The following is a 27897-nucleotide window of genomic DNA, read 5'->3' as shown; positions in this document are numbered from 1 at the left end:
CAAATTAATGTTTCTTTCCCTAAATTTAAAAGTAAAGTTTTAATGCAAATTTCTACTTATCCCTGGTATGTGGAGTCCATGTGTAGTAGTAATCTATTTCTTGAGGCTAAACTACATCTTCACTTATGGTTCTCTTACATTGCAAGTGCTTACACTGAGTCAGAAATGGGGTTGGGGTGGGGGGTCGAGTGGGGGCGGAGGGTGGGGTGGGGTGGAGGTGGGAGGCGGCGTGGGACCCAACAACTTGCCCGTTGGTGATGTTGCCGTGCGCAGGGAGTTTCTGAGAACCTCGGCCCCTCTGTCCCGCCCGCCCATCCACCCAGCTGCATGTGGGACACAGCACAGTCGCGTGTCTACGCTCACGTCTCTTGCCTGTCATGCTTTACATGAAGCAGAGCCACAGACTTGTTGCCCCTGCCTCCCCTCCCATGAGGCCACTCTGCTGGTGTGCTTGGAGTGTGCGCTTCTCGGCGACGTCACCTAAAAACAGCCGGCCCATCTATCAACCATTTGCTCAGTAGAAGTTTAATGGAGAAATATCTGTTTAAAACAATCCGTCAAAAAGAACAGCTCTTTTACAAACAAGTGATGGCAGTGACAAGTCAAAACCCCAGGCTTGATGTCCCGTTCCTTCAGCCCACCCCTAGAAGAGGGAAGAGGTGGGTGAGAAGGAAAGACGGGACCATTTACACGTCAGCTGGAGGAATTACAAAAATACACTCTGATGTAGCGACTGGGTTGCCATGAAACATGCCGTGGGTGGGGCGGTGGTGGGGGGAGGGAAGACAACCAGGCAGGGAGGCGCTGCGGGCGCCCTGGGGGTGGAGACTTGGAGGCGAAGCCTGGCTCAGTGCCCTGGGAAGGGAGGAATCCGGATGCCCAGCCGGCAGGTCTGGGCCTGGCGACATGCTGTTTTGGGGATCACCCGGACACCTGGGGAGACAGAAATGAATATAATGACAAACCAGACAGTTTTGCTGACCCTTCAATCCTATTTGCCCTAGTGACTGAGCGATGGAAAGGAGGCAAAGAAAAGCTACCAACCAAACAAACAGTCCCTGGAGCCGCAAGAGGGGGTCCCTAACTCCCTTTACACCTGCTGTCCCTGGCTCTAATGCATATAATACATATAGACCTATTATATAGTAGACCATCATACTATAGTCTATTGGCACGGCTAGCAGCATACAGGGGAGGCCTATGGGCTGGTATTGGAAAGGCACTGGGTAGGTGCCCTGCCTGGAGACCATTTTCTTACCCCTGGTATGTGGAGTCCACGTGGAGTCATTCATTTCTTGAATTACATCCTCACGTATGGTTCTCTAACATTGCACGTGCTCTTTAAGCCTGATTTCACTAATTCCTCATCTTGAATGAATGTGCTCATTTTCCACTGCCTAAAAGGGTCACAGCTCCGGGCAGCAGTGAGGAGACCGTATAGGGACAGAGGAGGGACGGAAGGTACCCAGACCGGGTGTGACCTTCTCATCATTCTGCCTAGGACTGGTCCTGCATGCAATGTCCCTCCTTCCTAACGCATCCCTACACTTTCTGATTAGGGTTCTTTAGCCCATTCCAGTATAAGACAGCCCCGCTTCCTCCCACCTTATCAGAACAGATTGGCACTGGCAACTGGGATCCCCCAAGCTGGAGAAGTCTCAAGCGCGGGTAGGGCTGGTTGGGGTGTAAAGGCAAGCTCATAAATACACATCCATCTCGGAACTCAGCAACCATGAATGCGTGGAAAAGAAACAGAGAGGTGGCTCTAGAAGGGGAAAGCGAGCAATCGACAGGACCCAAACGAGCTGGTTGATGTTTCCAGCGTTTCCATCAGGAAGTTTACATCGTGAGCAGAGCAGCAGACAGAAGCTAGTTACCCGTTTTGTCTCAGTGCCGCTCAGTTGGGAGCTTAATAGAAAATGAGAAAAACCAATTGCCCGGATAGGGGCTCAAATAGTTTTTTTTTTTTTTTTTTTGGTGTGTGTTTTTTAAAATACATTGATTCCTGCAAATGTGGCTGATTTTAAACTGTCTTTCAGTAAAGAAAATGGTTGTACTTCAGAATCAGACATGAGCTTCAGTTCCCTTAAGAGCCACTTTATAGAAGAATGTCTAAGATTTGAGAGAATTCAATTCCATCAACCATTTGCTCAGTAGATGTATTGTTAAGCACTGTGCAGATATGGCTTAGGAAGAAATAGAATGCTTGTTAAGGACCCGAGAGTATGACTTCAAAAGCAGTGCAGGTTCCTTCAGGGCCTTCGCAGATTGGTCATTCTGCTAAAATAAACACAGCGGCCTTCTCACAACCGAATGCACATGTCCATATTTGGCCAGGGGCCTCTTGCAGACAAGCCGGCCTACCTGCAAAGAGCCACGTGGGCTGCCTCCCTGCTGAGGTGTGAGTGCCAGAGATGAACATGTATTAATATGCTTTGAAGTAGGATTATGAACAACCTGGCTACCTTTGCAGTGTGGGACACAAACTACAACAGCACATGCAGGCTTTTTTTTTTTTTTTTTTTTTCCCTCGGAGGGAAAAGCCCCACTTGGGTAACGTTTTGGAAATGTTTTTAACCAACTGATTAGTTCTTTCTGTGAGGGCAAGTTTCTAGACTATTTAAGAAGAGGTGTGAGGCTCTGCAGATAATCTTTTTAAATATATATATTAAATATATAAAAAATATATATAGGGAGATAGAAACATCAATGATGAGAAAGAATCACTAATTGGCTGCCTCCTGCATGCCCCGCACTGGGGATTGAGCCCACAACCAGGGCATATGGCCTGACCAGGAATCAAACTGTGACCTCCTGGTTCATAGGTCGATGCTCAACCACTGAACCACGCCAGCTGGCCTCTGCAGATAATTTTATGCCCATATGTAAATTAAGGCACATAGGCTTGATGGGTTTTCTTAGATTTTCAGAAAATTCCATTGTGCTAGCTCTCTGTGCCATTCAACGTTATAGATAGGTTGATGGGATGAGGAAAGTTGAATTTGTAATGAGGCAATAGATCAGGGTCTTTGATATTTATTATCTGGTATGTATTATAGGTACATGTAGAAGCATGGCCATGGGGGTAAGAAAAGACCAGAAGGGAGGAAGGAATAAGGGCAAGCACACAAACCAAAACAAACCAAAAATGGCCCTGGGAAGACGCAAAAAGTGAGGAAAGATGACAATCCCTTAGTCCCGATTCTAAAAGCGACTGGGTCGTTTGGGCCAGATTCTCAAAACTCAGTGACGATGCCATCAACCACAAGGAGTCAGTCCATCTGGCCAGTCCATCAGGCGGTAGGATGGACACACGGCAAGTGGAAGAAAGAAGAGCAGAAAGTTTAGCTTCTGGCCCTAACCACAACTCCTACACTGGGGGAGACTGGGAAAGTTTCATGGTTTCCATGGAATCCAGTCGTCCAGAGATATAGAGGGAGACATGGGGGATAGCTAAGCTGTTTTTGAAGGTGAAATAGCAATATCACAGCCACAGAAATAAGACTCTGCTAATGGCTAAGGGTAGGTCTAGCTACTGCTTCTTAGAGATAGTCTCTGAGAGAAGGTGAGCTGAATGGTTGCCATGGCAACCGAATAGGAGGATTGGTCCCCTTATCTGTCCCCATAGTAACTAAGCTCCTGGAGAGTTATAGAGGAATTAGTTATCTTAACCTACTACTATTATCCCCATGGTAACTAGTCTCTCAATGGCAGTGGTCAGCCTTAAGAAGCAATCCTAAAAAAATCTTTGCTCCTGAAAAAAAGGGTGGGCAGGAGGCAAGGGGGTGAACACCTTGGGGTACGGGGCTTGTGTGTTTGGGGGCTAATGCACTAAGACGGGTTTATGAGGTTTCTTCTTGCCCCCAGCTCATTCCTGCCCAACTCACTCATGGGTTGAAGTGGACGGTGCAGCTGGGAGGGGCTCCCCTTCCGGCTACACATTACCATTCCGGTTCAGGGTGCGCCGGCGCTGGCTGGACTGCAGGCTCAGGACCAGGTACTGCCTCATGAACTCACTGAACCGCTTCTGGTTGGCCAACTTCCGGGCCGACTTCCGGGCCCCGGTGAAGCCCCCAAACCTCTTCTGCAGCTGCTTCTGCTCCTTTCCAGCCTCATCCATGCCAGGCTCTGTCTCTTTCTGCGCTTCGACAAGGCTCCTGACACGGGGCATTCGCTTCAGATGCATCTCGGAGGCTCCTGGCTGGTAAAGAGCAGCTGCCAGGTGCTCTGGGTCAGCAGGGCTGAGCTGCCAGGGGCCCCTGGCAATGATCTTGGTGCATGGAGTCCAGAGAGGGCTGGGCAAGACCTTCCCTTCACACTCGAGGATGCACACCTGCAAAGACAGAGGTGGGAGGAAGGGAGAAGGACGGGGGGACATCTATTAATCCAAGGCAATGAGGGGATAAAGTCCCTCTATCGTCTATACCTGTACCAATGCAAGTACTTCTAAAGTATGTCTTTCTTAAATGCTGTGCAGCCATTCTACATGTAATTATTTAGGTTCATAGAATTTCAAAGTTGGAAAGAGATAGAAAACTCCCTGGCCCAGCGCCATCATTTTGCAGATGAAGAAACTTGGGGCTCAGAGATGTGAAGTTACCTTATCCAAGGTGACACAGCAAGTTAACACAGAACACATGCGCTAAACTGTACCCTGTTATAGACTTAGTTGCGTTTTTGGAGCCAAACACCGCTCATGAGGGTCACCCATAAAGAAGATTTTTCTTTTGTTCTTTGATCAGACTTGGAGGTCAGACTGGCTTAAGAAATTGGGGATGCCAAAGCATGTAGTTAAATCTGCATGGTTATTTTAAGGTCGCCAGAAAAAGATCAATCCTGGTATTAATTTTTCACACACACACCCCCACTAGTCATCACTATCTGTGCTTCATTTATAGAAAATGAAGGTCAAGGCTATTCGGGATGTAGGCAGGTTGGGCAATCCGGTTCCAGGTAGGGAAGAGGGATCATCAGATACAACCCAGTAGACCCGCCAGGCTCCTGGAAACTTCTGCTGTGGCTCTGCCTCTCCAGGCCTCTCCCACTTCTCATTGGAATCAGCAGCCTAACCATGATGTTTTCCCGACTCCTCCTGACTGGTCCTGGCCTTGGCCCTAGCCTTCCACGTTTCTGTCTCTGACTGGATCTCTAAGAAGCCTCTCTCTCCAACTTTTCTTCTAATTTGCTGTTTTGGCATCACCCCAAATTCTGCTCTCTGTGTTTCTGGCTTTAGCCAGATGAAAATCCCACTTCACCCTGACCTTGCCATCATGGTCAGCAGGAAGCTACAGTCTTTCATCAAACCTTGGAGCTCTTGCCTGGCTTGTAGAGCATGAAGAGCTACTGCTCTGTCTGGGCAGGTGCGGGACATCAGAATACTGATGGGGGAGAGGGGCCATCAGATAAAATCCAGCAGGCCTGGCTGTGTCCTATAGTTCCTACCTGGGGAGCAAAAACACTCACTCAGCTGTTCAGAGGGTCACAGATGCCTCTGTGGGTAGATTTACAACCCGATGTCTAAGCAAGGAATGAGATGTGCAGGCAACTTAGATCACACACCTCTCAGGCCAAATCCCAAAAGCCTCTTCAATGCTACTTCTCCTGCAAGGTTTTGCCGCTTCTGACCCTCACCTCCTTTGGTCACTGCTTGGTCTCTCGGTCTATTTGTGTTTCTCTGAATGGCACCTTATTCCCTAGTTGACTCGGGGCATATCTTCAGGGTCTCCCTTCTCACAAACCTCATTGCCCCATCCAACCAGTATATAAATTTGCCCTCCTCCCCACGCCTTCTTCTGAAGGACCTCTTAGGGTGCAGTGGCTTCCTCATTGAGCTCTCCATCTAGGATCTTTCCTGCTCTGATCCATTTTCTCTCCTTGGCAGAATAGTCTTCCTGAAGAACAGATCAAATCACATCATTACTTGCCCATAACTGTCCAATATTTTGTCTTTGTCCATAAACATAACTCCAAACTCCTGAGCTGAGCATTCAAGCTCCTTCACCATCTAGTCCTAGCCCACCTTCCAGCCTTATTTTTGATTCCTCCTCACCTCTCTGCCCCATGCAGGCATAGGGGGCTTTTCCCAGTGCCTCAAACACACTCGAGCCTCCACCACACCTTTTCTCAATCTGTTCCCTTTGATGGGATGATCTCCTTCCACCCCTCTTTGGGGTCAGCCAGGCTCCGGTGTCCCCTATGACACCTTCTTCTGGCTCCCTGGCCAGAATGGTCATCTCCTACCTCTGTGCTCCCACAGAACTTTGTATGGCTCTTGTGGAAATTTGAATGTTTAATATTATTGTAATACCTTACAAGGCCGAATATGGCAGGCTAGGGACCACTTCTTACTCATGTTTAAGTCCTTTACAGGAATCTTCTCCACCCAGCAAATAGTAGGGTTTCACTAGAGGTTTGTTGCCTTGAGCTGAATGAATCAAGAAGCCACTTCATGTTTAACTAAACGTGAAAAAGAAAAAAAAACACCTATTTTTTTTTTAAAGAAAAGACAAGAAAGAGAGTCCCTGGAAGGCCAGGAGTTGCAGCTGATCACAGCCAGAACTCAAACTCCCCACGCATTTCCTGCACGCTTCTGATACAGTATTTGTCACTCTGTCGCAACTCTTTTTTTCCCTGATTACTTGTTTGTCCCATTAGATCAGGTTCCTAACCTTTTTTGGGTCATGGACGCTTTTGAGATTCTAATGAAAGCCATGGACCCACCCTTTCATCATATAAAATACACACTCATGCCCGGCCGGCATGGCTTAGTGGTTGAGTGTCAACCTCTGAACCAGGAGGTCATGGTTTGATTCCCGGTCAGGGCACATGCCCAGGTTGCAGGCTCGATCCCTAGTGGGGGGTGTACAGGAGGCAGCCAATGAATGATTCTCTCTCATCATCGATGTTTCTATCTCTCCCTCTCCATTTCTCTCTGAAATCAATAAAAACATATTAAAAAATGCACACTCATGTCAAATTTGCATGCAGTTATAGAAGGTTCATAGATCTTCTAAAGCCGATCCATGGAGAGTCATCCATTGACTCCAGTCTAGGGACCTCTTCACCAGGCTGTAAGCTGTGCTGTAGGGAGAGTCTGTATGCATTTGGGTATCTAACACCTGGGATACAAAGTGGAGTCCCTCGTGAGGATGGAAGGTGGAGAGAATCAACAGGAGAAAGGAAGGAACGTGTAGCTGAAGTCACCTAAGTGGACACACTGGGAAGCGGCCCCAACTCAGCAAAGCATTGCTTAGAATGCTGTCTCAGGAGGAACCCTCAGCTGTACCTGGTCCAATGGATCCCACCCCGGGGTGTGAATCTAAATCATAGAACTTAAAAAAGCACACAGAATTTCAAAAGCCAGTTAAATCCCTGAAGAATAGAACAGGGCTTGAGTTTATTTTTACAAAGCTCAGGTAATTCGGACATTTGACCAGGTTTGGAAACCGCTGATGTAGTCCATGTTCACATGTTACAATAAGGTTCAGTAACATGTCCAAAACGACACTGTTAGGAAACAGTATCACCTGAACAAGATCACAAATGTATGGAGTCCCACCTCAGGACATCCCCTGCTCAACGACTCATGTGTGTCTGCAGTACTATGAATCGATGGAATTGAATGGGAGACTAGGATCCTACGAGACCAAAAGATAAAGTGCTAATGGGAAAAGGGCTCATTTTCAAATGGCTGGACCAGAGAGGAGAAAGAGACAGAATCCAGTGGGAGTGCCACCCTCCTTCACTGGTCAGGTGTCCAAGGAGTACTCTTCACCAAGCCCACATGCTAGCCCGCATGCTGTCAGATGTTGGCACCGACTGAGACTAGAGCTGTGTTTTTTTGAGCAGGTCTTTTCCATTAGCTTTTCTTCAGAGAAGCTGGCAGAAGTAATTCGCAGTCAGTGCCCACTCAGCTGAGAGACCCAGAGAAACCTCTTTTTCACACCCACAATGGCACTGGGTATGTAAGAAGGACAGGCAACTTCAGTAGGTGGGAAGGGTGGACTTGAGAACAATGGTAGCTACAAACTTGAGTGTTCTGTAAGAAGAGCTACTGGAGTTGGTTTTGATGCAAATTCTTAGCCTGCACTTCTGGAGATTCTGATTCGGCAAGCCAAGGGCAGGGCCAGGAATTTGCTTTTTTTTTTTTTTTGCAAGCACTCCAGGTGATTCTAAGGCTGGACTATGAGCAATCCTACTGTGGAACTTGCTGTGAGGAGAAAGAAGCTATCAGGGAATACTGTGGCCAGAGATCCCATCAGAGATAGGCTCACGTGGGTCTGTACTTAGCTTGCCCCAAAAACACTTGGAAGAAAACCGGGTAGAATCAATTTGTAACACGTTCTTTCAGACCATAATGCTCTTGGGTTATTACTCTACAGCAGTGGGTCTCCACTGGAGGAGACTTTGCCTCCCTTCCCCCGCCCCAGGAACATGTGGCAATGTCTGGAGATATTTTTGGTTGACACACGGTGGATGCGTAGGGGGGACACTATTGCTATCTGTGGGTAGAGTCCAGGGATGCTGCTAAACTCCCTACCAGGGGTCCTCAAACTTTTTAAACAGGGGGCCAGTTCACTGTCCCTCAGACCGTTGGAGGGCCGGACTATAGTTTAAAAAAAAACAACTATGAACAAATTCCTATGCACACTGCACATATCTTATTTTGAAGTAAAAAAACAAAACGGCAAAAACACCCGCATGTGGCCCGCGGGCCGTAGTTTGAGGACGCTTGCTCCCTACAATGCACAGGACAGCCCCCACCCCAACAAATAATTATCCGGCCTAAACTGTCCTCAGTGACAAGTCTGAGAAACAACACTCTGCAGAGTCAAGAGGAAAGCAGGAAAACGGGGGTAGCAGCACGTGGAAAGTCAAGAGGAGGGTAGAATTTTGGGCACCTGGTCCAATCCTCATAGAACAGTAGCCCCAAATGCGTGTTGAATTGTTCTATACCAGTGGTCGGCAAACTGCGGCTTGCGAGCCACATGCGGCTCTTTGGCCCCTTGAGTGTGGCTCTTCCACAAAATACCACGTGCGGGCGCGCACGTACAGTGAGATTGAAACTTCATGGCCCATGCGCAGAAGTCGGTTTTTGGCTCTCAAAAGAAATTTCAATCGTTGTACTGTTGATATTTGGCTCTGTTGACTAATGAGTTTGCTGACCAATGTTCTATACCTTCAGTTTACAGGAACAGGTGGACATTGTTAAATCTAAAGGCTATTAGATCTCCTGCAAGTCCCTGGGGTCTCTGGGCCCAGATGGTAATGAGATTGTGTGTCAATCAGAGAAAATGAAATTCTATGGTCGAACCAGATGCATAGCCCCGTACGAAGACGCATCATACTGTTAGACGAATTAGGTACTCGCAAAATCATCTGAACGCGTGATTTCGGAGAAGGTTTTGGGCAAATGTGAGGAATCCAAATTCACAACAGCATTTGTAGCACCAGATGGGCGTCGGAGCTTAATGTCGAACCGTCTGGTCTGAGGGAGCCCCAGCCACTTTCCAGAGATGGGTTAACAGCCTATTAAGCGAGCTGGACGCATTTTCCCAGCCCACACTGATGGCATGGCTATATTAAGCCAGAGTGTGGGTGAGCATCTGGAAGGTCTCAGATAGATGCCAAATTGATCTGTAAAGCTGGGCTGGTGGGGAAACTGATGTCTGGGATCACAGACTAGGGAACAGGCACACGAGCCCATTAGAAGGGAAAGAAACAGCTCCTTCAGGTTGTCAGATTCTCGCCATTAAAGAATCAAACCACTTCTGACCAAGAGACATTCGGGGGCTGTTTGCTTTAGGTCAGTGGTTGGCAAACTCATTAGTCAACAGAGCCAAATATCAACAGTACAACGATTGAAATTTCTTTTGAGAGCCAAATTTTTTAAACTTAAACTTCTTCTAACGCCACTTCTTCAAAATAGACTCGCCCAGGCCGTGGTATTTTGTGGAAGAGCCACACTCAAGGGGCCAAAGCGCTGCATGTGGCTCGCGAGCCGCAGTTTGCCGACCACGGCTTTAGGAGGTTCTGCTGGAATACCTGAGGGCTGACTCCAGGAGGCCAGCAATGAATAGTGCAAAAGAAAAACATATTAGAGACTCCTGGTGAGCCAGAATAAGCGAAATAGGGAAACAGACCGACAGTTAAACAGCAGTTGGTAGCCACCTAGTAAATGCTGTCTTCCCTAAACCCAGGGCACTTAAGAGTAAATGGTTTGCACTTCTCCTCAACCAGAGGCTAAATAGGTTAAATCACCTACTCGGGGGAAGACAGATAACAGAAATCCAATTAGTGCCATTTGCCAACCACACCCAAGGACAGATGAAGAGAATAAACCTCATTTTGGCACATCAGCATAAAGCTGATGAGTATTTTATTGAGACCCTCCCCTAAAACTTCCTCTTATTACTCAGCCTTTAAAAACTCCCCCAAACAAAGGTCCAGCTCGAAATCTTCCTTCCCAGGAGCAAGCCCACGCCCCTCACGTCCTTCTTCCCCACAGGCGTGTATCTCCTAAACTCTAAGGGACCCCACGAGGCTTGCAACCAGGGCAGCAATGGGCAGTGGCAGCTCATCCCGGGCAAACCCCCTGAACCTGTCCCTAAGGCCCCCTTTTCGCTGACTTCTGTGTGAGCCAAACCAGCCCAGCCTATGGTCATTTCCCCAGCCCGTCCTTGTTTCCCTGTCCCCAGCTTTAACAAACGTCCTCTGAAAGTCACCTGGACTCCTGTTGTGAAATTTTACCTCCAGGAAGTCAAGAACCCACACACTACCGGCCCGCTCAGGGCCAGGTCCCCTTTCTGGTAACACTACTACAAATCAACCACTAAGGGCGTTCATGTAACGAAGATGGAAAGCACTAAAAGAAGGCAGCTTCTTTTGTTGTTAGAGTTTTAGGAAGTTTTAAATAAATTTCCCCAGACCTCTCTGTAGGTTACCTTCTTCTTTGTCTCTAAAACATGCAGTTTTTTTTCTCCTTGAGCTGATATGGCAAAGCACCATTCACAACCCAGGACAGGACACTGGGTTTTGTATGGGAGTCATTTACTGACCAAAATTACAGCCTGAGAAAAAGCCAGACATACTTGGACCGTGGACTTGGAGTGAGAAATAAAGGAATTCTTGATAAAGCCAGGGGTCCAAAAGGTTCCGGGAATAGCTCAGGATTGCATAACCTGGCGGAGGGGCTGGGAAAGTGACCCTTGCTGAAAGAGCTGCGTTCCCTCCACCCCATTATTCACAGAGTGGACATACTCACGAGTTGCCAGATTTGAAAACGAGATGTGGTTGCCTACATTCTAGACATTTCATAAAACTAAAAAAAAAAAAAAAAAAAAGTTAAAAATAAATACAAACTAGAAACCAAACGACCCGGCAGCCAGTCCCTCTGGGGGTCAGCAGGCCCTGCGAAGGGTTGACCCCTCACTGTAAGGCCGGAACTGGCCATTCTCTAACTTGTTTGGAGGAAGTAACTCTGTGCCACACAGCACACCGGGCCACGTGTGGGGATGCCTGGGCCGATCAGCAGAGGAAGCTCACACCGTTTGGAGAGAGACAGATGAGCAGACACAAGGAACTGTCAGAGCACCGAGGAGGGAGGCGCTGGTTCTACTCAGGAAGCAGGTGGAGAAGCAGCAAAGCCTTCTCCGGAGAGAGGAAACTTAACCAGGGTTTGGAAGTAAAAGAGGAGGGAGAGGCACGTGCTAGTTGGGAGGGCAAGTTCCTGGAGTCGTGGGACAGCCAGGAAAGGAGGCGGGATTTCCGGGAAGTGTGGGATGTGATTGGAGCCCAGCAGAGACCAGGTGTGGGTGTACCTCTGGGAGTTCCCTGGGGCCTCGGGAGAGCTGGAGGCCTGGATGTGGGGGTGACGTCTCAGAGGGAGCGAGTACGTGGAGGCGAGAATCAGTCACTATGGTTAGGGGTTGGGGAGAGGAACAGGAGCCCAACCGGAGGCAGAGAAACAGGAGTCCCAAGCAGGGAAGAGCGCCAGGTAAGTTCACCAAGGGGGCAGCCTGTCCGTCGGCCTGGGGTTCGGTGCTTAGGAGCTGCTGCTGACCCTCAGAGCAGCTGAGAGTGACACAGCGGCAAGGGGGGGGGCGGGGGGTCAAAGTCACAATCTTTTAGAACAATGACAGCAAAGGAAAGGAAAGAGCAGGTGGGAGAGGGTTAAAAAGGAACGTTCAGTAGGGAAATCAGTGGTACCATGGAAGGCAGAAGGCGGAAGAGAAGGAGCACAGATGGGAGGCAGGTGGGGAGAATGAAGGCAGATCCTGAGGTGGCGGTAAGGAGACTGGAGAGAATGTGCACTTGCTGGCCACTGTCTTCTCGTACAGGTCAACCCAAGGTCATGGTGTCCAAGGGGGTGGGAAGGCACACCAGTGTTTCACAATCAGGTGTGACATTTTTTCACAAGGAGGTCATGTAATCTGTGAATGATTTTCCTTGTAAAAAAGACATTAGATAAAAAAACAACAACGCTGTGGTACATTTATACCATGGACTGCTATGCAGCTGTAAAAAAGAAGGCTCTCTTACCCTTTGAGACAACATGGAGGGACCTGGAGAGTATTATGCTAAGCGAAATAAGCCAGTTAGAGAAAGTCAAGTATCACATGATCTCACTGGTATGTGGAATCTGATGAACCAAATAAACCGATGAACAGAATAGATCCAGAGACATAGAAATATGGAACAGACTGACGAATCTCAAGGGAAAGGCAGGGGTGGGTGGGTGGGTGGAGATTAACTGGGGAATTTATATGCATATAGAGGCCCAGTGCACGACATTTGTGCACTGGGGGGCGGGGGGTTCCCTCAGCCTGGCCTGTGCCCTGCCCTCTCGCAGTCCAGGACCCCTTGGGGGATGTCCCACTGCCGGTTTAGACCCACTTCCACCACTGCCGCTACGGTTGCCAGCTGTGAGCCCAGCTTCTGGCTGAGCAGTGCTCCCCCTGTGGGAGCGCACTGACCACCAGGGGGCAGCTCCTGCGTTGAGCGTCTGCCCCCTGGTGGTCAGTACATGTCATAGCAACCGGTCGTTCTGCCATTTGGTCGATTTGCATATTAGGGTTTTATTATATAGGATATGCATAGCCCATGGACACAGATAATAGTGTGGTGAAGGCCTGGGAATGGTGGGGGCAGGATGGAGGAGGTCAATGGGGGAAAAAAAAAAGACATCTATAATACTTTCAACAACAAAGGTAAATTAAAAATATACATTAGAGCAGACTCAGGGTTATCCTTATAGTTAAGTTCCAAATACTTTCTTCTATTATAAAATACACATAACACCAACTTTACCATTTTAACCATTTTTAAGTGTACTCTCGGTGGTATTAAGTATACTCTCAATGTTGTGCCATTGTCTCCACCATCCATCTCTAGGACTTTTCTATCTTCCCAACGTGAAACTCCATGCCCATCAAACCCCTGCTCCCCATGCCTCCCCGCCCCAGCAACCACCTTTCTACTTTTTGTTTCCATGAATTCGACCGCTGACGACTATAAGTAGAATCAGACAGTATTTGTCCTTTTGTCCTGTGAAAATCATTCACAGATTACACGACCTCCTTATAAAAAATGTCACACCCGATTGTGAAACACTGATGTGCCTTCCCACCCCCTTGGACACCATGGCCTTGGGTTGACCTGTCCTGTTGTGTTTTGTGTCTGGCGTTTTTCTTAGCATGCTCTGCAACTTAGCACAATGTCTTCAAGTTTCATCCACGTTGTTACACATGTCAGAATGTCTTTTTTTAAGGCTGAGTGATATTCCGTTGTCTGTACGGACACGTTTTGTTGATCTGTTCATTGCTGATGGACACTTGGGTTGTTTCCACCTTTTGGAGATTGTGAATAATGCTGCTGTGGACATGGTTGTACAGATATCTTTTGAGTCCTAGTGCTTTTTTGAGTGGGAAATAAAGGGTTGCACTTACAGCTAGTGATTCAGGAATTGTGCATAACCTTCAGTCTGGTCTAGGCTGCAAGCAGAGAACCTTAGCAGTGTGGCAATTATGAGATTGTTGCTTCATCAACGCCTTCACTGGTTTTCATGCAAACTAGTTGTCTACTCTGTTTACTAAGACCAAGGGAAAGAGATTTTGGGTGAACTTTTAAACCTCTCTGGGCTACACAGAAAAGACATGAGGGCTTTCTGTGCTCTAGCCAAACTCAGCTTTTCTCAGTTCCTTAAATCCATGCCCCTCCCTCATATAGGCATTTGCAAATGCCCCCCTCTTCCACCCTCCCTCCTTTCCCCCATGCCTCCTTTTACTACTTGGGGCCCACTCCCTGCCTCTTCACTCCCACTCATGTTTTTTAAAAAAATATGTTTTTATTGATATCAGAGAGGAAAGGGAGAGGGAGAGAAACATCAATGATGAGAGAGAATTACTGATCATGCCTCCTACACGCCCCACACTGGGGATCCAGCCCACAACCAAGGCATGTGTCCTGACCGGGAATCAAACCGTGACCTTTTGGTGCATAGGTCGACGCTCGACCACTGAGCCACGCTGGCTGGGCTCACTCCCACTCATCTTTAGGTCTCCCTAGAGATTCAGTTCCTCCAAAAGCCCTCTCTGCCGCCCTAGACGAGGTTGGGGTCCACGGCTCTGTGTTCCCCCAGCACCAGTAATGACTCTCTCTCGGAGGGACTGTGGATTCTTCTCCCACTGGTTGTAAGGCCCATCTACCTGCTCACCTTTGGATCCCCTGTCCTAGTCAGAAAAGCCGTGGCGGGTGAATGAGAGGGACGGATACACTTAGAAAGGGTTATCTGGGAATACTTTTCGTGATGCAGCAGTTGTTACTGCTCAGAAAACAGGCTTGGAAACCACAGGGCGGGAAGAGCTTGGCACTGAGGCCTGGTGGGCTCTGTCTGCTCACCGCTGGTGCCTGGGCCCAGCCCGAATGCTTGGTTTCTGTGTTTGTACACTCGCCTTAAGGGACATAGTTACTTTTGGTTGCTTTAAAGGTGGAGGAGTTTGAAACATGGCATCTTTTGAAAGGAGTTTATTTAACTACAAAGAAAAAAACAATAATGGAATTAAATTGGGTTTCATAAGAGAGGAATAGCTATTTGGATAAAAATAAAAGCAGTGGAGCCTTGGCCCATATGGCTCAGTAGTTAGAGCGGCGGCCAGCACACTGAAGGGCTATGGGTTCTATTCCTCGTCAAGGCCACATACCTGGGTTGCAGGTTCCTCCCCAGCACTGGTTGGGGTTCGTGCGAGGGGCGATCAATCAATGGGTCTCTCTCACATCAATGTTTCTGTCTCTCTCTCTCCCCCCCCCCCCCCGCCACCACCTTCCACTCTCTCTAAAAATCAATGGAAAAAAATATCCTCGGGTGAGGATTAACAACAACAATTAAAAAAGGCAGTGGAGAAAGCAGCTTATTTAATAAAAAGAAATTCAATGTCAGATTTGCACTTCAAATGCAAAATTTAAAATAGAGCATTTTAGGTGATTATTTGCAAAATTATCTGTTATATTAGCAATGGAGGTCAGCAAACATGTTTAACTCGGGAGGGGGGGGGATGCTTAAACAAGTTATACTGTATTCACAGAGAGAAATAACTTGTTTAGTAACCCGGGGAAATGGAAATTATCCTGGCATAATATAGCACGAGAAGACACTAGGATTCTTTCTCTGACTGGTGGTATTAAATGTGATTTCAATTCTCTTTTTTCAAACTTCTCTAATTTGCCAAACTCTCTAACATGCGTATGCACTATTTTAATGACGGAACAAAATGGCAGTGTGGGCAGCCTTTATTTGAACGTGGTAAAGTGAACATAAATATGTTACAGATTTACGCATTTGGGTTTGCCCTGGGAAGATGCTCACGTCTGTTTCTGTTCCCCTACAACCACGTGACCCGGGGCACGTGACGTGCCCCGGGGCGAGGCCTCAGTTTCTCATTCAGGGTCTGCTCTGGAGGAGCTGGGGAGGAGGAGACAGCCTACCTCGAGGTCGAAGCTGTCGAGCGCTGGGCGGAGCTTCTCCCTGCAGGCCAGACAGTCCTTCTGACAGCTGCTGGACACGCTGGAGAAGAGGCTGAGCAGCAGGAGGTCACAGAGCAGGGTTTTCATGGTGCAGGAGCGGGAGGCGCGGTGCTGCAACACAGGGAGGGTGGGCGGCAGTTAGAACAGCCTCCGGGGGAGACCCTCCCACAGGGGAGGCAGGACAGACGCTCTTCAGAAGGGACAGTGCGGCTGAGCTCCACCTCCCAGGAGGCAGGGCATCGTCCAGGGCACAGGGGCCTGCTCCTGTCAGCCAGGCCGGATGCCCATGCGGGGGCGGGGCCAGGGCTCCCCGGAGAGCGCCCCTGGGAGTCCTGCCGCCCAGCTGGCCTCAACGCGCCCGGGCACTTCCAGGGAGCTGAAGGCCTCGCTTTGCAACTGGGTGCGTGACCTTGAGACAACCTCTCCCAGCCTCGGTGTTCATCGCTGTAAAAGGGGAAGATAGTCATGTGCCACCTAATGACGTGGCGGTCAACAACGGACCGCATATATGAGGGTGGTCTACAGCAGTGGTCGGCAAACCGCGGCTCGCGAGCCACATGCGGCTCTTTGGCCCCTTGAGTGTGGCTCGGGGCGTTAGAACCACTTCTTCAAAATAGACTCGCCCAGGCCGAAAACCTACGTCTGCGCATGGGCCACGAAGTTTCCATCGCACTGTACGTGCGCGCCTGCACGTGGTATTTTGTGGAAGAGCCACACTCAAGGGGCCAAGGAGCCGCATGGGGCTCGGGAGACGCAGTTTGCCGACCCCTGGTCTATAGGATTATAATGGAGCTGGAAAATTCCTACCACCCGGTGAGGTGGTCGCCATGGGAATGCCACAGGACACACTGTGTGACTCCCGCTGGCGCAAACAAAGCTGAGCTGCCGTCGTATAAAAGAGCAGCACGTGCAATTACGTACGGTACACAATACTGATAATAAACGACTATGCCACAGACTCGTGTCTTTACTGTACAATACTTTTCGTCGTTACTGTGGAGTGCGCCCTTTCTCCTTATGAAAACAGTTTGCTGTAAAACCGTGTGCCGTGCTACCCCAGGAGCAGCCTCGCGCAGTGTTGTGTTCACCGCATCTCTTGGCTGCATCCTTTCCTCTTAGGTTGGATTTAATCTCATGTTTTGCACAGTAACATACTGTACAGGCTTGTAGTCTAGGAGCACTAGGCTGTGCCGTGGAGCCTGGTGTGTAGTGGGTCTGCCATCTAGGTGTGTGTAAGTGCACTCTGTGGTGTTCACACAACCATGAAATCGCGGAATGATGCATTTCTCACAACGCGTGTCAGTCATTCAGCGGTGCATGATGGTAGCGGTACCTGCCTTGTCCCAGGGCTGATGCGAAGAAGATACGATGAGAACTGTAAGGGACGTTTTGTGAAGTGTTGTGCAAGAGTGAGATGTGTAAAATATGAGATTTACGCGTGACTCATGTACGTCATCTCATCCTCCCAGCCTTCCTCGCCTCGGCCAGGAATGCCCTACATCCCAGAATGCGCTCTTTCAGGAGGCTGCAGGTTCCTTGTCGGTCTCTCCTGCTAGCTGTGAGCTAACTCCCTGAGCACAGGGCCAGCATGTTCGCTCACCTTGCTATCCCATGCAAAGCACAGGACCAGACACGTGGAGTTATTTATTAAAAAAAAAAAAAAAGAACAAATAGCCTGTCTGGTGTGGCTCAGTGGTGGAGCGTCGACCGAGGAACCAAGAGGTCACTGGTTCGATTCCCAGTCAGGGCACAAACCTGGATTGTGGGCTTGATCCCCAGTGGGGGGCAGGCAGGAGGCAGCCTATCGATGATGTTTCTCTCTCATTGATGTTTCTATCTCTCTATTCCTCTCCCTGCCTCTCTCTCTCAAACTCAATAAAAAATGAACAAATACATGACTATAAGATAATAGCTCCAACCATTGTCAGATCAGAAGTTTATATTCTTTATGTAGGATTGCCTGACAGATGTTCCGTTTTCCCTTTTCCTCTTTAAATTGGTCCTGTGATGAAGCCTCCTGAGTCAAAAAGCTATTTCCTTGAACTGAATCACTCTGGGTCCCTATAGAACCATCTTCACTTGGAGGATTCAATGGGAAGGTAAACAAGCGGACTCTCCGGAAATGTCGCGAATGTTCTTGATTGAGGTGTCGGTCACAGGGGTGTCTACATTTGCCAAAACTCATTGAATTTAAATTTAAGTCTGTGCACTTCACTGTGTATAAATTCTACCTTCATAAAGAGTTCAGTGTAGAAAGACAAAAATAATTGCCTTTATGGCCTTTCCATCAGACTACACTGAGAAAATGTACAAATGCAGTCTGCAGACCAGCAGGACCAGCGTCACCTGGGATCTTGTTAGAAACACAAAATGTCAGGCCCCACCCCGGAACCACTGAATCTGGACCTGTGTTCTCAGGTGACTCATACACACGCTAGTGTAGGATATGGCTGTGAAATGGAGTGAGGCGATAGGAGGAGGGATCTTGCGGTTGAAGCCACGTTGGGGGACCACCCCAACTCTTTTTGTGTATCACCCAAGCATCCCATACTAAGAGGATGCCAACTGAAAGATGCTCAATCAATGTCTAAGTCAAAGAGTTGACCTCTGAGATGGGTTTTGAAGGATGAGGAGGTTTGCCAAAGAAGAGGGCATTTGAGAGACACAGGAAACAGTCTTTTCACAGGCGCAGAGGAGCCGTGCACACAGCCTGTGAGGGGAGGGTGAGCAGGCTGGTGCATGGATGGGGCCACCTGCCCACCTGGGGAAGCACCTGCTGAAAGACAAGCTCTGTCTGATAGAGCAGGGTCTTGTTTGTTATACTAAAGGGTTTGAGCTTTACCCTCCAGAGGGTGGGATGCCCTGGATTAATGAACCAAGAGCACACTCATCTGTACAAATGACTATATCTCCAATGCAGTTTTCCCTCTCTACCCCAAGGGTGAGCACCTTAGTTGGGATTCATTGCCTTGGTTATTGTGATAGCCTCCTAATTTGTCTGCCTAATGATCTGACCTCCTACCAAACCACCTTTAAATCCAATGACTTTGCACTGAAGATAATTCTCTAACTCCTGCTGGGACTTAGCACCACTCCTGTTACTCACCCTGTGTCTCCTCTGTCGTCCTGGTGAGTCACCTGTCATTCCGACTCTATCGGGTCCTTAATGGCTTTGTGTCTTGGCACTTTCTCTTCCTTCTACCCAGAATACATGTCTCCAGCTCATACTTCATACTCAGCTTCAGAGTCATCCCCTCTGGGAAGCCACCTCCACCCCTTGGTCTCAGCTACGTGCATCTCTGCTGCGGCGGCATCGAGATGCAGCACATCACAGTGGGAAGTGAGGGAACCTCTGGGGCCTGTCAGATGGGAACCGCGGCCCTATGTCGCAGAGTGGTTGTGACTGGCGTGTTCCCATCAGCTCATCGCCGCAGACCGTAACAATGGGACAACATAGTATCTATCTCATATGACAACTAACCAGTTAATGTTTGTAAGGAGTTAATATAGCACCTGGCACATACATACTACACTGAATGGCCAGATTATTATGATCTCTGAACACATAATAATCTGGACACTCAGTGTATATCCTATATAATAAAAGGCTAATATGCAAATTGTCCCCTCGACCAGGAGTTCGACCAGCAGGCAGGCCAGCCACCCACTCATGTCCCCTCCCCCTGGCCAGGCTGGCCGGACCCCACCCATGCACGAATTCATGCACCGGGCCTCTAATTACATATCTATACACTGAGTGGCCAGATTATTATGTGTTCAGAGATCATAATAATCTGGCCACTCAGTGTACATACTATATAAAAGCTTAGAAAACAAAGGCTTCAGCACACGGCCTTCCCTCGATAACGCTCTCCTCGCCTCGCGCAGGGCACTTACCACATTCCCCTGTGAGCTGGGACATCTGTGTGTGTTTCTCCCCCTGACCCGTGACTTCCTGAAGGGCAAGGGTCATATTCCAGGGTTCTCTGTTTCCAGCACTCAGGGTCAGGGACTTAGGAAGTGCTCAAAAAAGTCTGACAAATGACAGTAGAGTATCTCAGGAGCCCTCTTCCTTCTCCTTAGCAGAGGTAGAGTTGGGGAGTGTCTAGAAATCTGCCTCATTGGGGGCCCAGGGTGCTGATGGCCCAGGGGCCACTTCAGCATCTGTGTCACTGACAGTGTCTATTAGCTACCTGTGCAGATTGGGGAGTGGGAACCAGTTTTGTTCCGGGGCGATGCAGCATGCCACCCTAAGCTGGAAGCCCATGCCCCTTTTGCTAGTGGACTGGTTACACATGGCCACGAGGCAGGGTTGGAACAGTGCTACATGCGAAGTTTGTATGGGCCACATAGGGGTTGGTAGACAAGCTATGAAAGCCCGTCACCACTTACAGGTTCTTTTGAAGAGTTTTCAAAACTCAAGAGTATCTTGAGTTCTAAATAGCCACCGTGTAAGCCAATATATTGACCTAAGGACTGCTTGCATAGGTCTTTGTTTAATTCGAGATTTGCCTTTACATTTCTTATTCTACTGAATTTCAGTCTTTCTAACCTGGAGATATTTGTGTGGAGTCTGTCCGGAATGGCATGGCTGTGCTCTCCGCGGCCACATGATGGCAGCACCTGGATGCCACAGAAGGAAGGGAGGCTGGGAGAAAAGGGACTGCTTCCTTTCGTTCTTAATACAAAATTGCAATACACGTCTGCACAGGCCGAGCTGATAAGTTGTGACAGATGTTAATAAACTGCTCTCCAGCTGAGGTTTTTCACAAACAGCATTAACTGCGACAACTTGCCCACCCAGGAAATGTTTGATGGCTTGACTGATATTTGTTATCTCAAATTCTGGGTAAATGAGTTTTAGGGGGAGGGGCAGGAAGAAGATGTGCTCTTGGGACAGGGAGCATGTGTTCCGCTTGGTAGCCTTCCTGCATGTACAGGGTGGCCCTTCTGTAGTTTGGCGCTTGGGTGACCTTATGAAATCTACTTGGCCTTAGCCTGGCCCTCCCTGCTCGTCCAACCTCCCTAATCCCACCCCTCACTTAAAAAATATTTTTTAAATTGATTTCAGAGAGGAAGGGAGAGGGAGAGAGAGAAATAGAAACATCAGTGATGAGAGAGAATCATTGATCAGCTGCCTCCTGCACGCCCCACACTGGGGACTGAGCCCACAACCCAGGCAAGTGACCCCACCTATTATTAAAAAATCTTCCATGCTCAGTGCTGTTCATTCTCTTCTAAAATGAAAACAAATCCTTAAAATGAGAATGACCACCATCCTGTCTCCCAGGTGGTTTGTGATATTTAAATGAGATTGATAAACGTGAAAACTCAAAATATATGTAATTATCCTTAGAAAAGGGGCAACGTTTTGTACTTTTTGGTACTTCTCACAAACCTAGTATAAGTGTGTTCTAGGTTAAGTTAGATTTTGAACTTTACTGAAAATTCATAGATGCTTTTCATTCTTCAGAAGGCTTGTTCTTTTTTTTTTTTGTAGCTCTGTATATAAGTTAATGACATTTGAATGAAGGCGTGTAATTAGTTAATTCATGAGTGATGTTTATGTTCAATCTTTACACTTTGTAACTGTGACTTTGGGAAAGTTTCTTCTCCACTGAGAGCTTCAGTGTTCTGCAAAATGGGGGTGACGACAGGTTTTTATATTTGTTCTTGTTTTATTGGACAACAGTAACCATCAGTAAAATATGTTCCCTACGTATGTTTGAATTTTACTTAGCTAGTATTTCACTTGGTAAACCGAGCCCAGCCTACACTTCCATGTGGTGATACCATCATAGTTAGAGATCTGGACATCTCGTATTGAATAAAGAAATGTTTAATTACCTTTCAGCTTGGTAATGACACCTCCTAAATTTAATTGTGCTTCACTGTTTATGAAGATAAAATACCCCTGTGTTTTAGACTTAATCTATTTGCATGTAATCTTGCTTCCAAGGACAATATAATTAGTTGCTGATCTGTTTGGAGAATTATGTATGAAGCTTTAGCCGAAGATAAAAGTGAATTATGTCTTGTGTTGTGACCTATGAGCAAGGCTGTCATTTGGGTGCTTTTAGAGGACAAGGGAAGAGGGGGCAGTCTTTTTGCTGGAAGCATATACATCCCCATATCCTCATCCATCTCAAGGGTAGCTACAGGTCTTTCTACAGGTTACGGAAGATTTTAATATTCACATGCAGCCCTATGATCTAGGGTGAACAATACCTCCCTTTTTTGAGATGAACATAGGTTTGTAGAGGTTAAGCAACTTGCCTAAGAGCATCTAGCTCATATAATAGCAGATCCGGGACTTCAACTCAGGCGCTTTGACACCAAATGGTGTGCTCTGGGGAACCACAGCGTCCACACGCCGGTTCTGCTTTGGAAAGCTGGCCAATTCTGGTGGAATCTTGTTGGGATGGTCTCTATTTATATATATTTAATAGTAACCACATTGCCGTTATATTCAGAATACTGTGTGCCGGACGCTGTGCTAATAGCTTCTAAGCATCGGTGCCATGGGGTGAGGGCCATTGTCCCCACTGTACCGTTGAGAAGACTGAGGCTTGAGGAGGAGGAATAAGACCACCGGGTTCCCAAGCTCCTGCTCTCACCAGACGGCTCATGATCCCCGTGGCTATCTCTCTGCCGTCGTGGAGCTGAATTCATTCTGGGGACCTGCCTTTGCCCTGAACTCTGGGCTCCCCGTCTCTGTTGTTGCTCCTGCCCCGTTCACAGAGGAATTGTTCATGAGCACAGGGGTTTGTCTCCCACACGCCCCATTTCTATGACCCATTGCAGACGGGACGCCCACACGTTGCTTGTTCACCAGCTATTGCGGAGGGAGGCCTCTTTCGTTTCTTTTCCTCCTCTGACTAATACGCTTACGTTCAAAAAGGCCCCCTTGCTGCTCCAAAATTCCCACTTGGGAAGAGGGGATGGGCAGAGAGGCGATGGAGGCCAAAGCCAGTCCCCCGCCCTACGCCGCCCAAGTGCGCCCCGTGCTGGTGAGCAAGGAACGGGCGGGAGCCCTGCGTGTGGAAACCAGAGTCCTGGGTTCAAGCTCTGACTCTGTCAATAACAGTGGGATCTTGAGCAAGACCCCTTCTCTGGGCCTCAGTTTCCCCTTCTCTAAGAAGAGACCGTTGGATTGGATGGTTAATGTTGTTGATTTTCTAAGTGGGCAGATAGTGTGCCCTCCCGCTGAGGGGAAGCAAGAAGGGAGGATGTAGAGGGAAGAAGTTAAGGGCTTCATGAGGAAACAGCTTCCGGGCAGCACAGGACTGAGGCCACAGTAACAGCCCAGCCTGGGGCTCAGGAGAGGGTCCGGGGGTGGGGGTGGGGGGTCACCAGGCACCGTTTCCATCAGGGCTGCTACAACACTGAGCAGCTATCATCACTCTTAAGGTTGATCTTTCTGATTCTGGCCCACAGTTCCACACATACTGTCAAACCCATTAAAATGAAAATGTAAAAGCATATTTACTTTTATACTGAAATCACTCAATGTTATTTTCAAGTAGATTAGAAAACAGAGGAATGGATCCAGACCAATCATCTTCAAGCTTCTTTAACTTTATGCCACCAGCAATCAGGTTTTGAGCATGCTTTCCCCATTTATTTGTTCATATACATTATAAGTGCAAATGATGAAAGATAACACCATAAAAAACAAAGCTTTCATGTCCTGAAGCCCAGGGGAGTGCCGGGCACTGTTCACATCTGGCGATATTGACTGTGGGGCCTGAGAGAGCTGGCAGGTCTGTGTTGCGGGCACTGGGAGGCTCCCATCGGGAACACCACACACATTTCTCGGCAGGATGAGTGGGGAGTGGGGGTGGGGGGAGAGCACAGGACCCTGTGCGAAGAGGGGAGGTTGGCTCTGAGCTCCGGTGGGGCGACAGAGCCCTGGCTGGGTGGTGACTCAGTGAGATTGTCACCGAGACCCGGGGCTCCTGGGAGGCCATCTCTCCCCTTCACCTGCCACGCCAGGCCCTTCAGAGCGGGCGGGATACTGTGTTTCTGCACCGCTGCGGCCGCGGCCAGTATTGGAAACGCCCCCCCCCCCCCCCCCCCGCCCGGGATCATGGACAGTCCAGACCAATTGTAATCGTGGCCTATCTAGGGAGATGCCCAGAAAACCGGCCCCCAAATTGGGGTGCCCCAGGTCTCACAGCTAGTTTGTGGTTAGCAGGAACCCTTCATGTCAGATCGTGGGGGCACCTATAGGCATTTCAATAAAAGTGTTTAGAAAACCCAGTTTGTGAATGAGTTAGTTCCCAGTAATTCAAGCCAGTGAGGCTGCTGTCATGAGGATTCAGGAGAGGGGCCCCCCCACCCCTAGGGTATCTGATGAGCAGCCCCGCCCAGGCCCAGAGCTGGTTGTTTCAAGGGTTCCTTCTCCGGCTTTGGGAGCTGTTGGGCTCTGGGGTCGTTCACGGAACCACGCTGATAAATGCGTGGAACACTCACCCTGAGGCTCACATCCCTATGGGGTGTGTGTGCGTCTGTCCGTGTGTTTATGTGCGTCCGTGTGTGTCTTAGCACAACATAAGCGTGTTTATTTATTTATTTATAAAATATACTTCTATTGATTTCAGAAAGGAAGGGAACAGGAGAGAGAAATATCAATGATGAGAGAGAATCATTGACTGGCTGCCTCCTACACACCCCACACTGGGGCTCGAGTCTGCAACCCGGGCATGTGCCCTGACTGGGAATCGAGCAGTGACCTCCTGGTTCATAGGTCGACGCTCCACCACTGAGCCACGCGGGCCGGGCACAATAAGAGTGTTTAGGTCCCTGCCTGGTGCGTAGTAGGTTTCAATAAATGTAGTTCCTTTGCCCTTCGTCTGTGCCTTTGTCCTGGCTGCTGCCTTTCTCCAAATCCCTAGACAGACCCATTCACATCCTCCCCTGCCTCGCTTTCATGCCTGCAGGCGCTGGGGCAAACACTGCTTCCCGGGAATCCCTCCAACACTCGCTGTCTGGACCACGCGATGTAGGACTTAATCACAGCTGGCCTGGCCTCGTCTGCTAATTGTTTGCCTGTGTTTGTGCTGCCCCACCCCGTCGCCATCGGCCTGTAAGCACCCCTGGCCCGAAGCGGGAGACGCGCTGGGGCGCTGGGCTTCGGAGGGCCGAGCTCAGTCCTCTGTCTGCCGCGTCCCGCACCAACGGTTTAACCTCTCAGCTTCAGCTTTCCACTGCACCACGGAGATAATGACACCACCTCCCAGGGCTGTTGCCGGGGATAATGGGTGTGAAAGTGTTGATGTAAATCACTGTACAAATGTGCAAGGCTGTTATTATCACCTCTGCTGAATGCAGCCGAGGCCCCGCGCACCTCCCCTGCCTGGTGGCGTGGAGGAGATAAATATCTGATTGATTGAATACGGAATAGCTTCGTGACAGCTCCTGTTACAGGCTCCAGAGAGCACGGGTTTGAGCCTCATCTTGCAATTACTCCCTTCATTGACAAAGCAAAACCTCCTCCCTGGAGACTGGAGTGCCCTCAGCCTCCAGCGGAGAAAGCCGGGGCTGCTGCCCCTCAGACAGAGCTGCACCGCCAAAGCCACCCCAGGCTGCACCCCAGCGCCCTCGACGCGCAGCACGAGGGACAGTGGAAGCTGCTGGTGGAGGTTGGGGACGGGCATTCCGGGGACCCTACCCTGCGGAAGACTCACAAGCACACAGGATCACCGATCCCTTTTCTGTGAAAGGCATCCCAGCATCCGTGGAAGCGCACAGCATGTTTCCCTGCCGCCCTGCACACACGCGAGGGAGGAGTGTGCGCGCGGCAGCCCGCAGGCAGGGGGAAGAGCCGCGGGCTGGTGGGGAGGTTTTGATAAGAAGCCGGGCGCTTCCTGTGCCCATCCATGTGGGGAACTCGGGTGGCGGCTCCATGGCGAATGCCATGAAGAGCTCGTCTTTTGTTAGTCTCGCGAACAACGTTATGGGTTATAATTGGGGCAATTACGGGCTGCTCGAGGAAGCGAAGCACAGATGTTTGAGCCCAGGATCAGGGTATGCACGTCCACAGCAGCTTGCTTTAAATAGTCCATTTTCCCGAAGCATCCTGCCTGACTTGAAATTCCCCCAGAACTTGCCCGTGCTCAGAAGGAGATGGGGGAGGAGAGGATGGGGAATGGAGGGAGGGGAGAGGCACGCAGGGAGAGAGACGCACAAAGAGAGAAGGAGAAAGAAAAGGAGGCGGAGAGTGAGCGAGAGAGTTTGGGTGACTTGGGCACATCCTCTCCCACAGGACCGGGCAGAGACCTGTAGTGGGAGATGGGCAGGAGGAGAAAGAGGCAAAGGAAGAGACCAGACCTCAAAAGGACTCAGGGTCCGGGAGACCAAGGTCATCCCTGCAGAAATCAATGTGGAATTCACACAGGGCGAGCCCGGCCAGCCATGTACTACGGGTCCCGCACAAAGCTCCGACTTCCCACGTCATTACTCACAATTCCTATTCCGTGCATATCGGAGAAGGGTTCCCTCGGGGCTGAAAACCCAAATCCAAACCCACCAGCCTGAACACACTCTGAGGGAAGGGAAGAAAGGAAGTCAGCTGCACAGAGAAATCACTCGGGGTGGGGTGGGGGGCTTCCCAGGGCTGCCCTGAAAGCCAGCCCCCCAAACCTGCCCCTTCTGCACCCTCACTTCCACAGTCCCCTTTCCTCAACAGATAGGAACGGCAAAGTAGGGGCCACGTCTGCTAAATCCAAACTTTTCCTCGTCTCCAAGTTCGGCTCTTTCTTCTTCTGCGTCTGTGTTTAGGATAAAAACCTCAAGGCTCCCCTCCACCCTCCACCCGAGCATTGAAAATAAAGCGAATGAAGAAATCCTCTCGCAGGGGGACAGCAGCATCCACCCTGGACAAAGGAGGGGGGCTGAGGGAGAGTCCCCGCTGCCCGGCTTTCCCCCAAGGCTCCCAGCACCGAGTCTCGTCTCGGGCTGGGGTGGCGCATGCATTGCCTACCTGAGAGCTGTCAGTAGCCCGGCTCCCTCGGATGTGAGGCTCGGTTCTGCCGTCTCAACCACACCAGCATATATATCCTTCTCTCCACCCGCCCCCCCCCCACGCACAGCCCTCCCCTTCCCTGCCCACCTCGATGACACATACACACGCTGACCCCCTGAAGCAAGTGAACAGCAGCACCTACACTGCCTCCTGGCTGGTGCCCGCCCCGCTGGCTCTGTGCGCAGACCTGTGACATCCCAACCTCCCCACCAGCCCATTCATTCTCCAGCCCGCTTCACCTGGACTGGGCTCCGCCAGGATCCCACAGCTGCCTCCCCTGGCTTCCACAGGCGCTGTGAGGGCTGGCAGGCTTTTCTGGTAAGTCAGTCAGGAGAAAAGGCTCCTGGTGACAGCGACGAGGCAGCCCCCCGTCCCCGAGTCTCCTTGAGCAACCTTTGTGCCTGAGGAGTAAAGAATAAGCGGGCAGGAGGAGGGGAAGCTCCCACTGGCTCGGAGAAGCCCAGGGCTGAGCTGGGCCCCCTCCGCCTGTCACGGCCCCACAGGCAGCAGCTACGCCACCCTAGGGAGTGGCTCCACCTGCCAGGGGCCGGGTCAGGAGGCATTTCACAGGTGCCCACAGCATGGCACTGTGTCAAACACGGAGACTTTAGACTGAGACTAAAGTGTCTGCAATTCTGGCTCCTGCTATCAGAGCAAGTTACTTCCCTCTGAGCACCTCAGGCCCTCTGCCTGTAAAATGGGTATAACACCTTCCGGGATGGTTGTGAGTAGAAAAACACCTAAGACCTTTATTTTATTTTTTAAAATATATTTTTATTGATTTCAGAGAGGAAGGGAGAAGGAAAGAGAGGGAAAATATTCATGATGAGAGAGAATCACTGATCAGCTGC

At 49.6% G+C, this 27897-nt stretch overlaps 1 protein-coding gene across 3 annotated transcripts; it reads right to left on the bottom strand.

Moving 5' to 3' along the window:
• Positions 1-417: 417 nt before the first annotated feature.
• On the bottom strand, positions 418-27410 carry PNOC (prepronociceptin). Of its 3 annotated transcripts, none has more exons than XM_079773166.1 (4): positions 27286-27410; positions 15982-16131; positions 3946-4333; positions 418-933 (listed from the first exon to the last, which is right to left on the bottom strand). In XM_079773166.1, exons 2-4 carry the CDS (start codon positions 16105-16107, stop codon positions 848-850), a joined length of 600 nt encoding a protein of 199 aa, XP_079629292.1. In that variant the 5' UTR covers positions 16108-16131; positions 27286-27410; the 3' UTR covers positions 418-847. The 3 variants fall into 3 exon arrangements, with proteins under 3 accessions (XP_079629292.1, XP_079629293.1, XP_079629291.1); XM_079773167.1 differs by lacking the exon at positions 27286-27410 and adding an exon at positions 27005-27038 and having other exon boundaries at positions 3888-4333; XM_079773165.1 differs by lacking the exon at positions 27286-27410 and adding an exon at positions 27005-27038 and having other exon boundaries at positions 419-933.
• Between the last annotated feature and the right edge of the window lie 487 nt (positions 27411-27897).

Source organism: Cnephaeus nilssonii (genome assembly GCF_951640355.1).
Source record: "Cnephaeus nilssonii genome assembly, chromosome: 5".
Lineage (NCBI taxonomy): Eukaryota > Metazoa > Chordata > Mammalia > Chiroptera > Vespertilionidae > Cnephaeus > Cnephaeus nilssonii.
The sequence above is the reverse complement of the archived record's forward strand: the minus strand, read 5'-3'. Positions and strand labels throughout refer to the sequence as shown.